The sequence below is a fragment of the Borostomias antarcticus genome (genome assembly GCF_949987555.1).
Source record: "Borostomias antarcticus genome assembly, chromosome: 10".
In the NCBI taxonomy this organism is placed as follows: Eukaryota; Metazoa; Chordata; class Actinopteri; order Stomiiformes; family Stomiidae; genus Borostomias; species Borostomias antarcticus.
In genome coordinates, this window is record NC_140243.1 from 13,050,594 (window position 1) to 13,062,316 (window position 11,723).

General features: G+C 48.5%; 2 protein-coding genes across 2 annotated transcripts; both read right to left on the minus strand.

Moving 5' to 3' along the window:
• Positions 1-845: 845 nt before the first annotated feature.
• vamp1b (vesicle associated membrane protein 1b) lies at positions 846-5,196 on the minus strand (the record flags this gene model as incomplete). The annotated part of the gene is made up of 5 exons (XM_084444502.1): positions 846-862; positions 1,543-1,594; positions 2,964-3,122; positions 3,909-4,050; positions 5,162-5,196. The coding sequence occupies 5 exons, from the start codon at positions 5,194-5,196 to the stop codon at positions 846-848; spliced, it is 405 nt and encodes a 134-aa protein (XP_084300628.1).
• A 2,428-nt stretch (positions 5,197-7,624) lies between these two features.
• Positions 7,625-9,382, minus strand: mrpl51 (mitochondrial ribosomal protein L51). Its single transcript, XM_084444066.1, has 4 exons — positions 9,276-9,382; positions 8,926-9,023; positions 8,587-8,694; positions 7,625-8,318 (listed from the first exon to the last, which is right to left on the minus strand). Exons 2-4 carry the CDS (start codon positions 9,005-9,007, stop codon positions 8,122-8,124), a joined length of 387 nt encoding a protein of 128 aa, XP_084300192.1. The 5' UTR covers positions 9,008-9,023; positions 9,276-9,382; the 3' UTR covers positions 7,625-8,121.
• Between the last annotated feature and the right edge of the window lie 2,341 nt (positions 9,383-11,723).

Here is an 11,723-nt window from a genome sequence, read left to right on the forward strand (position 1 = left end):
GGAAAGAGCCGTCTGTGACGGTTCAATGTCCCTGCACACACACACACACACACACACACACACACACACACACACACACACACACACACACACACACACACACACACACACACACACACTTACTCCTTTCACTCCATCCGTCTCCCTCTCTCCCCTCTCCCGCGCTCCCCTCCTCCCTCTCTCCCCTCCTCCCTCGCTCCCCTCCTCCCTCTCTCCCCTTCTCCCTCGCTCCCTCTCTCCCCTCCTCCCTCTCTCCCCTCCTCCCTCTCTCCCCTCTTCTCTCTCTCCCCTCCTCCCTCTCTCCCCTCTTCTCTCTCTCCCCTACTCCCTCTCTCCCCTCTTCTCTCTCTCCCCTCCCACGGTCGGCCTGTGATTCAGCCCTCTGTCACCGTCACAAGGACCTCTCCCTTCTGCTTCCTCCATGCTTCGCTCTCTCTCTCTCTCTTTCCTTTTCTCTCTCTCTTTCCTTTTCTCTCTCTCTCTCTCTCTTTCCTTTTCTCTCTCTCTCTCTCTCTCTCTCTCTTTCCTTTTCTCTCTCTCTCTGCTGCACACTTCAATAATGCATGAGCCTGAGAGACGGCAGAAAGGGGGGCGTCCGGCCATGACGGTGGAAGAAGGAGAGAGGATGACGAGTGGAGAGGGCGGGCGAGGGGGACAGACATCTAAACACTACCGTCACGTTCAAGTGAGAGATGGTTTGATGGAAGACTGTGAGGAGGAGGGGAGGGATTAAGGAGGAGGAGGAGAAGGAGGAGGAGTGGAGCTTGGATTTGTGTCTTTTTTTTTTCTTCTCTTCCCTCTCATACCAGCCCCGTGTCCATGTCCTTCTGTGCCGCTGAGTTCGCTCAATAGAAGAAGTACACTGGATGTAGGGAGGGGTTGGGGGAGGGGAATGGGGGAGGGGGGGGTGGAGAGAACAGGGGTGTCATTAGATCACTGAGCCAGCAAACGACTTCCACACAAAATGACCAAAATATCCTGCTTGTCAAACTAAGACTACAGTAGATTATTCTATTCAGTGCCGTCATTATGTGTTGTTTCTGCCAAAGCTGGGTAATACAGAGGTATTACAATAAATCATTTACTGCAATAAGCGCCATGAATAATTGACAGTCGAGGAAGCAGTAGCCATTCCAGACGTGGGTGTGTCATCAGACGTTTTAGGCGTAATTTCGACGCAAAACCGCATTCTGCCTGCCACAGAAGCGCAGAAAGGCAAGCTGGGCTTTTCCTACTCGAGTCGAGGGAATTGTGGGAGTTTGGCGCAAAGACTAAGGAAGAGATGCGCAAGGAGATTATATCCCATTACATTTGATTGGATTACATTGTATTACATTCCATTATATTCCACTGATTGTATTCCATTCCTATTCCATTCTATGAATGAAAACTGTGGGGGAACGAGTACTTTTGTTTTGCGGTGAAATTTGGATTGGAATCTGATGACAGAAATTCCAGAGACGAGGGACATTTACTTCAACGCCGATCAATCAGCCGATCGATATTCACAACATGTGGGAAACGGGGCTGTTGAGTACTCACAGAAAATGATTCCGACCACGATTACTCCAATGATGCCCATCATGATCATCATCTGGGATGAAGGAGGACAAACAGTCAGAGGGTTCCAGAATAACACAGATTACACACAAACACAGACTTCACACACATAACACACACAACACAGACTACCACACATAACACGGATTACACACACATAACAGACTACACACACATCACAACGATGCACACTGTGAGCTGAGGGAACTGCCGTTCTCCCCAGAGTTACGCAACGTCGTCAGTCGGCGGTGAGAAGCGACGGTGAGAAGCCCCGCCCCCCTTCCCCGGGGCGTCGGCCCACCCGTTCACGGACGCTCGTTAAGGAAGCAGCGAGCGTGAGAGCAGGAGGACAGCCTTCCCGAGGCAGACGCTGTGCGTCCGCACCACTGCACCTCGCCTCCATCACCTCGCTCCATCACCTCGCCTCCATCCCCTCAGCCTCCATCACCTCAGCCTCCATCCCCTCAGCCTCAATCCCCTCAACCTCCATCCCCTCGGCCTCCATCTCCTCAGCCTCCATCCCCTCAGCCTCCATCCCCTTTGGCCTCCATCCCCTCAGCCTCCATCCCCTCAGCCTCCATCCCCTCGGCCTCCATCCCCTCAGCCTCCATCACCTCAGCCTCCATCCCCTCAGCCTCCATCACCTCAGCCTCCATCACCTCGGCCTCCATCCCCTCAGCCTCCATCACCTCAGCCTCCATCGTCTCGGCCTCCATCGTCTCGGCCTCCATCGTCTCGGCCTCCATCGTCTCGGCCTCCATGGCCTCAGACTACTTCTAACACCCAAACTTGGGATCTGCTTCATGCTTAATCACGCACGGGGCACAAACACCAATGTACTGTAGACTGTGTGTGTCAGCTTTCTATTTTCGTTATTTTCCGTATTTCCGCTGTACTACAACGATCCTCCCTCTTAAGCACCTATTGTATTTTAGATTGCTATTCTTGCACTTTGCCTTCAGCACTAGATTATGCTCTTGGTCACTTGTTTTCGAAAGGAGATGCACTTTAGTTCTGGCAAGTAGTAGTACATTGGCTTTTCCTACGTTAAATGCAATTGGCTGCGTTTCCCGAAACCTTCTTAGCGCTAAGAAGCTCTTTGAGTCTTCTTAACGATCCTGTTTGCTTGTTTCGGGAGCCTTAAGAAGACTCAAAGAGCTTCTTAGCGCTAAGAAGGTTTCGGGAAACCCGGCCATTATTGTTAGTGGCTTTGGATAAAAGCGTCAGCTAAATGACTGTAATGTCACGTAAATGTAAAGTTGTTCTTTAGAAGACTTGCGGTGGCTGAGGCCGTGGGTCAGGGTTAGGGTCAGGGTCAGGGTCAGGGTCAGGGTCAGGGTCAGGGTCAGGGTTAGGGTTAGGGTTAGGGTTAGGGTCTGGGTTAGGGTCAGGGTCATGACTACCTTGCAGTTCTTCCACCAGTACTTGTTCTTGAGCTTGGCGGCGCAGCTCTCGAACTGAGAGGCCCCGGCCTGGAGAGCATCCGCACGGTCGTCCAGCTCTGAGAGCTTCTGGTCCCTCTCCAGCACCTTGTCCACATTCACCCTCATGATGTCCACCACCTGGAGGAGACAGGGACAGGAGAGGAGAGGAGGAGAGGAGGGGACAGGAGAGGAGAGGAGAGAGGAGACAGGGAGAGGAGAAGATGAGAGGGAAGGAGAGGAGAGGAGAGAGAAGAGGAGAGGAGAGGAGAGGAGAGGAGAGGAGAGGAGAGGAGAGGAGAGGAGAGGAGAGGAGAGGAGAGGAGAGGAGAGGAGACAGGGAGAGGAGAGGAGAGGAGAGGAGAGGAGAGGAGAGGAGAGGAGAGGAGAGGAGAGGAGAGGAGAGGAGAGGAGAGGAGAGGAGAGGAGAGGAGGTGACATGTAGACAGACAGACAGACAGACAGACAGACAAACAGACAGACAGACAGACAGACAGACAGACACACACACACACACACACACACACACACACAGTGCATACATACTTTAATGATCCCCCTAGGGGGAAATTTGTCATTTCAGCAGTGGAAAAAGTTACAGCGGGGAAACGTTTAGAGAAGAGGAGAGCAGGGTGGTATTTTGGGTTATTGAAATTGACATCCAGATTTAAAGAACTCTAATACAATCTGATACAGCAAAAGCCTCTAGGTGGCGCTATTGCCTACTTGCTATCCCAGATGCAGGGCGATGACTAAATGTAGGCCGCAATTAAGAAGCGAATTCCTGGAATGAACAAGAGCTCAGGCCAGTTCTCCTGGTGGTGTTAAGAAAAACAACGTGCAGTAGGCGGCCTGCACACGCTATGGTACGTGTGAGTTCTAGGTACATCGATGCGTGTGGTCTGCGTTAAGCGTGTTCAGGCTCACCTCTTCCACCTGGGCCTGCGTCTGCTGTAGCCTGCGGTTGCTGGTGGTGTTGGGCGGGCCGGCTGGGGGCCCTCCAGCGGGGGCTCCGTCTCCTCCAGGGCCTCCAGGGGCCCCAGCTGAGGGAGCAGCATCGGGGGCAGACCTGAGGACACGGCACAGCGGGGGACATTTTACACTTCCGTCATTTTACTCAGCATAGTTGACCGACCGTGAGGAGGCAGGGACACCGGCATCGTACAGAAATACCCTCCTCAATAACGTGAGAATGAAAAATACTCTCCTCATTAACGCGAGGATGAAAAATACCCTCCTCATTAACGTGAGGATGGAAGTGGGGAGAGGGGGGGATGGGAAGATGAGAGGTAACATTAGGCTAGAGGAAGAGTGGAGTACAGTGAGTGGATGATTTGGGGAAGATAAATATAGTGTATGAGAGAATGAGGAAGGGGGAAGGTCTATGAGAGAAGGGGGAAGGTCTATGACAGACTGAGGAAGGGGGCTGGTCTAAGAGAGACTGAGGAAGGGGGAAGGTCTAAGAGAGAATGAGGAAGGGGGAAGGTCTATGAGAGACTGAGGAAGGGGAAATGTCTATGAGACTGAGGAAGGGGGAAGGTCTAAGAGAGAATGAGGAAGGGGGAAGGTCTATGAGAGAATGAGGAAGGGGGAAGGTCTAAGAGAGAATGAGGAAGGGGGAAGGTCTAAGAGAGAATGAGGAAGGGGGAAGGTCTATGAGAGACTGAGGAAGGGGGAAGGTCTAAGAGAGACTGAGGAAGGGGGAAGGTCTAAGAGAGACTGAGGAAGGGGGGAAGGTCTAAGAGAGAATGAGGAAGGGGGAAGGTCTAAGAGAGACTGAGGAAGGGGAAATGTCTATGAGACTGAGGAAGGGGGAAGGTCTAAGAGAGAATGAGGAAGGGGGAAGGTCTATGAGAGAATGAGGAAGGGGGAAGGTTTATGAGAGAATGAGGAAGGTCTAAGAGAGACTGAGGAAGGGGGAAGGTCTACGAGAGACTGAGGAAGGGGGGAAGGTCTAAGAGAGACTGAGGAAGGGGGAAGGTCTAAGAGAGACTGAGGAAGGGGGAAGGTCTAAGAGAGAATGAGATGCAGATTTGGAAAAGAGATGGGTAAGGGACAAGTGTAAAAGGAATGATACTGATGATAGTGGATTGTGGGATTGTGATCAGAAGAGGATGGGACAGAAAGAAGACTGGATATTTATGAAGGATAACCAGAAATGGTGCTCAGAGAACACAGACCTCCGCCCTGCACTGTCGTAGCCTCGTGAGACCATCCGTGTCGCAAGCTCACGTTACTCGCAAATCAGTCTGGACACTCTCGATAGAGAACATTTTGAGCCCGATCGGAAAACAATCTCGCCAATCAGCGCTGGTTTTGAGGAATTTGAAATACAAACAGCTATGCTGGGCGGGTTTATGACAGCGAGGAGCGGTTGAGGTTAGCGTGTGATAGGACCTTTACAGATTTTTTTTCAGATGGTTCATCCAATCACCTGCCAAGTACTTTTGAAAGTGCCTGCCCTTTTCCGAACAGTTTTCAACGGAGAGTTGGATGTTGGACGGAGAGTTGGATGGCTACGCGAAGCAAAGCATCTGGCTTGACCATCTGGCGCACCAGGTTAACGCCGTCGCCGGGGCAGAAAAATAGGCAGGTTAGGAGAGGGGCTCAGAGAATGTGTTGAGAAAGAGGGCGAAGGGGGATATGGACAGCTGAGGGTGAGGGGAAGAGGGGGAGAATGGGTTTAGAAAGAGGGATGAGGGGTGGAAGGATGAAATCTCCTCAGGGACAATGCCACACTGCTATAGAGCCAACTCACTCTTCGCTTGTCATCCATCCATCTCTAGAGTGTAAAAAATAAAGAGGCACGCACTCGTTTCTGACTAGTTCAGAGCACAGGCTTATTGCAGATGCCTGGAGTAGGCTAGGCTAGTAGTCCATACTGTAATAAGATATTCAGACAAGCAGGGTAAGCCCTCAGACAAATCAATTGAGTCACATTGATATCCTGGCATTTGATGACTGGAGTCCCCAGAACCATGGCTCAAACAAAACGCTCTGCAAACTCTGCATTTCTGTAGTCCACCACAGAAAAGCACTTTTTGTGTAATTTGAAGTAAACCACCGCATTCATAGGTTTGACAGGAGAGTCAGAGACATCAACTCCTCAATGCATTATTCAGGGATGCCGTGACGGGAAAATGGCTTGCGTCAGCAAAATCCATCAAGCTGAAACAAATCAACAGCCTAGAGGCAAAGCTAGAGAATACCCTAACAAAAATAAATGCATGTACAACATACAGTAGCTGTAAGAATAGCATTCTGTGAAATTAGATAAGCATTCAAGTTGCACGCTGTGTTAAATAGGAAAACCCCGCATTGATAGGCCTACTCACATCGTCTATGCAGCTGTTTAGAAGTGCCTCGCGGACAGTGAGAGTAGAGACGGGAGCGAAAGCGGACCGGTGCGGGGGGAAGGGTCTGGAGTCAAAAAAGCAAGATCACAAAAACGAGACGAAAAATCTCGGCTGACGTCCAAAGGAGTCCAGGATAGCGGGTACCCAACTGATTAAAGTGCCGTGTTGATGATAACAAAGGCTGGTGCAGTAGGCTAATCTTAGAGCGACGCTTTTGCACCGCAAGTCATCACTAAGTACCGCAATACCGAGGCAAGCTCCGGGTAATAATTCACTGAGCGCGGCAGCGGGACCAGGGGTTGAAAGTGGAAGGGTGATGCACAAGAAAACCCAGTTAGGACTAGGCCTATATCCTATATCCCATGAAAGGTAAATCCAAATATTCCTAACGTATTATTTTTCTTTTTCTCTGAATAAATCTCAGAAATTGGTCCAGGTATTCCCAATGCTTCCAAGTCGAGAAGCTCAAAACACACCGATGGTTAAGATTGCAAGTTTCCTTCTCTAAAAGCTAAATACAACTAGTCGATTCCTTCATTGCCCGGTTAGGCTATTAAACTACAATGTTTTCCTGTACAAATTTCAGTTTGATCCAATAGGCTACCACCGCTGTCCCCCCTCTCTCGGCGTGAGTGCGTGTATAAACCAATCAGTATGTGTGTCGTTTTGTTGGTTAGTGCGGCAGCCTCATTCGTGTGTGTGTGTGTGTGTGTGATAGTCCTATACTGCAATAATGCGTCGCTCCCCTTCCCTTCCCTACAGTTGGACTCATAACGATGGTGCGGTACCTATTTCCAACCCCCTCCCTCACTCTACAGCTCTACCCCCTCCTCTCTCTCTCTCTACACTTTGCAGTACTGCAGAATTGTGTGCCGGATAGGGCGGCAGGACGACACTGCGGTACACTGCTCAGTAGATTGTTGACTCGACTCTTTCCCTCACAGCACAGCGTGGAGCGCTCCAGTCTACTGGGATTTTACTGTACATTACTTTGCCCCGAGATATGAATCAATTTGCCACTAAATGAGCATTTATCTGGCCAAAGATTTGCTTTATTTCAGATTATCGGTCTCTTGTAGGCTACCCCCTCCCCACACTTCGCCAACGACCGAACCTGAATAGAAAACATGGAAGTGCGCACATTAGGACTAGTGAACAGCGCAGGCTACTGGAGGCTAATCCCTCGTTTATACTGAAATGGGTCAAATAAAATCATGTGAAAAAACTCCAGCACTTTAATTAAAACAAGCCTTGGTTATTAATCATCACATAATATTATAATGATTTTTATTTTATTTTTTATATATATAGCCTATAGCACAACCACAGAGTAACAAATAGATCTCACTTTGACTTAGGCTAATGAACAATTCTGTTTATTGATATCCTAAACACAATACAGCGTCATCCAACGTGCTATATAAATTTGGCAGAATACAAAATCATTATGTTAATTTGTCACCATCATTTATCCTTGCGTGAGTCCATTTATTTTTTAAATAATGTGAAAATACCTACTGCTACTTTAAGTACAGTTTTACAGATTGATGGCCACATAGGTTTTCCAATTAATTGTCTCCAATTGTCATGTCAACAGCAAAATAACTTTAAAGCAGTGATTTTGTCAGGTTGAAACACAATATCTGTGCCACTATTACCACACTCTTAAACCAAACATTGAGACTCACACGCCCAAATAAGAATACAAAACATAGTCCACAGTCCTGTCTTCTTGGCTTGTTATTGGTTGGTCGACCGTGTCTACCTGCGTGGTACGCTCCTGATCAGCGATGCTTGCCGTAGCGGTTGAAGCGACGGTACAGGAAGCGGATTCTCTTCTCCATGTTGTGTTTGTCCAGAGTCATCATCCTGTCCCCCACCATCCTCTTCTTCCTGGTCAGACGCTGCAGCTCGTGGCCTCGGAAACCCCTCAGCCAGCTTGGACCTACAATAAGCTCCTTAGGGTGGACTTTGAAGTCACCTGCAGTCAAGGCAAGGGATCAACGCTCTGTCATAGCATTGTGTGTACAGTGTGTGTGTGTGTTGCTTTTACCAATCATGTGTCTACACATCAATGCAGAAAAAGAAAAATGACAATTTTCCCAAACTCATCTATCTCCCTTGGCCACAGATACCAGACGTGATGATGTTCTCGGTATAAACTGTTGAGACAGATGCTATGGTGGGAAGCCAGAGAGAGAGAGAGAGGGAGAGGGAGAGAGAGAGAGAGAGAGAGAGCTTTCACTCACCAAAAATTCCGATGTTGTCATAAACCCCAAACATGCTTCTCTTCTCCGTCCACCTGTCCACCTTCTTCAGCTCAGGGATAGCGTGCATTCTGACTTGACAGCACACCCCTGAGAACATTGCTTCATGTTAATGTTAGGTGATGAATGATAGGCCTACAGTAGCCTAATAAGTAGGCCTAGTCACATATCAAAGCAAAGTTAAACCAGCAATAATATTAAATTATTAACTCATCATGTCATGGGTTACAACTTGGCCAATCATTTGGGAGATTAGACAATGTTACTGTTAATCTTTTACAACAGTCTGAACATATTGCAACTTTCGGTGGCTTATCTTACCTGTGGTTACATGCCTGGTCGTTTGGAGAGTGGAATGGTATAAGGACACTCCAATTTTCAACAACCCCCGCAAAAGGGACATGGTTGAGCTAACTAACCTGTCAACACAAGAGTTTGAATGTAACATCAACCGTTTTAGCTAACACAGATTAACAGGGCTGGCATCGTCTAATCGGCGAAGAAGTTAGCTAACACATTAACTGTTAGGTACTAGCGTTAGCTATCATAGCTAACGTCAGTTAGCCAACTAACAACCTAGCCCTGTGGAAATTATGGTAACTGACAATTTAGCTAGTTACAAGCCTGTGAGTGTCATTAGTCAGACACATACAATGCTAACTCCACGCTACCTGTTGCAATCCACAAATGTATTTTACAGAGGCGGTGGCATGACTATGTGCATTGAAGCGATGTAGCTAAAGGCTACTGCAAGGGCGCTTCCATTTTACATGTAGACTCCCAGGGTGCATAGCGTGCATTTACCGTAAAACATCTTAGCAGAGCGCCGATAATATCGCAACAAGCGCCCAATAATGAGCAACGCTTGGCTGTGGATGCCATGGAGGTATAAAAAACTTCAGCCACTAGATGGACCACCTGGATTGCGCACTTTTTTCACTCTGCTTGAAGTCAAACCGACTGATTATTGTTTTGTTTACATGGAACAGCTGTACAACACGCACGTAGCCAGTTTTCCGAGGTAGTCTTCTTCTGTGGTGGTGGCGGTGCTTTGAAGCTTCACTACAGTTGCCCATGTAGCACTACAATAGCCCATGTCAATCCATCATCACATCAACAGTTAGGCTATTCAGCAATCATAGGTGTAATTCAGAAATACACATGATGGCTTGCTTGCTTGGAAAAAAAAACTTGATGCTGATGTCCTCAATATTGTGTCTTCTCATTGGCTGTTCATAAGCCTGTGAAGCTGTGCAATGACCAATGTGCAGTGTGCAAAAAAATCTGATACACTATGAAACCATAACAAGTAGCCTAGGCCCTATTAGCAGGAAAATTCACAACAATTTCTTTAATGAAATAAAGCTGATTAACCAGGTTATAAAAATGACAAACATTTCAATTGTCCTCCTGTCCTGGAGGAGCACGTTCATAATAGATGGCTGATGGCATCAGCTAAAAACCCTCATCCAGTTGGACTGAAGCAAGGTTACTGCCACTGATCTGCATGCAACCAACCTGGCTTCCTGGGTCCTGTCATTTCCCAGGACCTCAAATGGGACCTGAACATCAGCATCTCAGCAGAGGATGTTCTTCCTGCGGCAGCTGAAGAAATTCAACCTGCCAGTGACCATGATGGAACCATTCTACACCTCCATCATCGAGTCCATCCTCACCTCCTCCATCACCACCTGGTTCCATCCTCACCTCCTCCATCACCACCTGGATCCATCCTCACCTCCTCCATCACCACCTGGTTCCATCCTCACCTTTTCCATCACCACCTGGTTCCATCCTCCCCTCCTCCATCACCACCTGGTTCCATCCTCCCCTCCTCCATCACCACCTGGTTCCATCCTCCCCTCCTCCATCACCACATGGTTCCATCCTCACCTTCTCCATCACCACCTGGTTCCATCACCACCTGGTTCCATCCTCACCTGCTCCATCACCACCTGGTTCCATCCTCACCTTCTCCATCACCACCTGGTTCCCCGCCGCTACAGTCAAGGACAACACTTATTTGTGGCGGGTGATACGCTCGGCGGAGAGGGTGATCGGCTGCGCCCTGCCCTCCCTCCAGGCCCCGCCGTCCCTCCAGGCCCCGCCCCCCCTCCAGGCCCCGCCCTCCCTCCAGGCCCCGCCCGCCCTCCAGGCCCTGCATGATTCCAGGGCGCTGAAACGGGCCAGGAAGATCATGGCCAACCCCTCCCACCCGGGCTATGACCTCTTCACACCGCTCCCCTCTGGCAGGAGGCTGCGGTCATTAAAGACTAAAACTGTTCAACACAGGAACAGTTTTTTCCCCTCTGCCATCAGCCTTATCAACATGGCTCCCCTCTGACTCTCTCCCCTGCCCCCTGCAACTTTTGCTCTAAACTGACTTTGCACTAACTCTTTGTAGTCCAATTGCACTACTACTTTTTGCACTATATTTGTATTACCGCACTTTACAAGCCCTGTCCTGTCCTGTCCATTGTTGTTTTGTTGTAAGCACCACAGTGTCGGAAAAGAATCCTATGTATGTAAAAGTACAATGGCAGTAAACATATTCTGATTTTGATTCTGAACCTGAGAAATAAGACATTAGGTCAAATTAAAACAAACTAGTTACAGTACATGCACCCTACTTTCAGAGAGCAAAGACGAATAATAGCAGAATATATTGTTGTCTATGCAAAGCTTGTTTTGGGTAGCCTATAGAGCATTCTTACTACAGTCAATTTAAAACAAGGGCACAGTAAACATGTGGTCCCCCACCCCTGATGCATGTCCCTTTGTGGCAATGATGGAGTGGAAACATGGAATACATTTTTGAATGAATATGATGAGCTTTTACATATCTAAACTGTGGATTCGAAAAGTACTGTTCCTGAGTAAACAAGTCTATACTCGGAAACACAGCATAGTAGAATATATTTGCTATGGGGATAACTCCTTACTAGGGCCTATCACTCCACGTGAGCTCCCGCCATTTTGTGCAGAAGACGGTCAATCAGTGAAGCACACACATCACATGCATGATGCACACTTGTGATTAAGCACCCTTGCAAACTTAGCATGGTCATCAATTAAGAAAGTTCTATAGATCTATGTACCCTTATCTGTGAAGTCAAGGA

Bases quoted from the DNA above. Each gene is read 5' to 3' on its own strand.
- mrpl51 (XM_084444066.1), bottom strand. From the start codon at position 9,007: ATGTCCCTTTTGCGGGGGTTGTTGAAAATTGGAGTGTCCTTATACCAT. The intron at 8,695-8,925 runs GTAAGATAAGCC...CAATGTTCTCAG, and splicing joins GACCAGGCATGTAACCACAG to GGGTGTGCTGTCAAGTCAGA. The intron at 8,319-8,586 runs GTGAGTGAAAGC...CCTTGACTGCAG, and splicing joins TGACAACATCGGAATTTTTG to GTGACTTCAAAGTCCACCCT.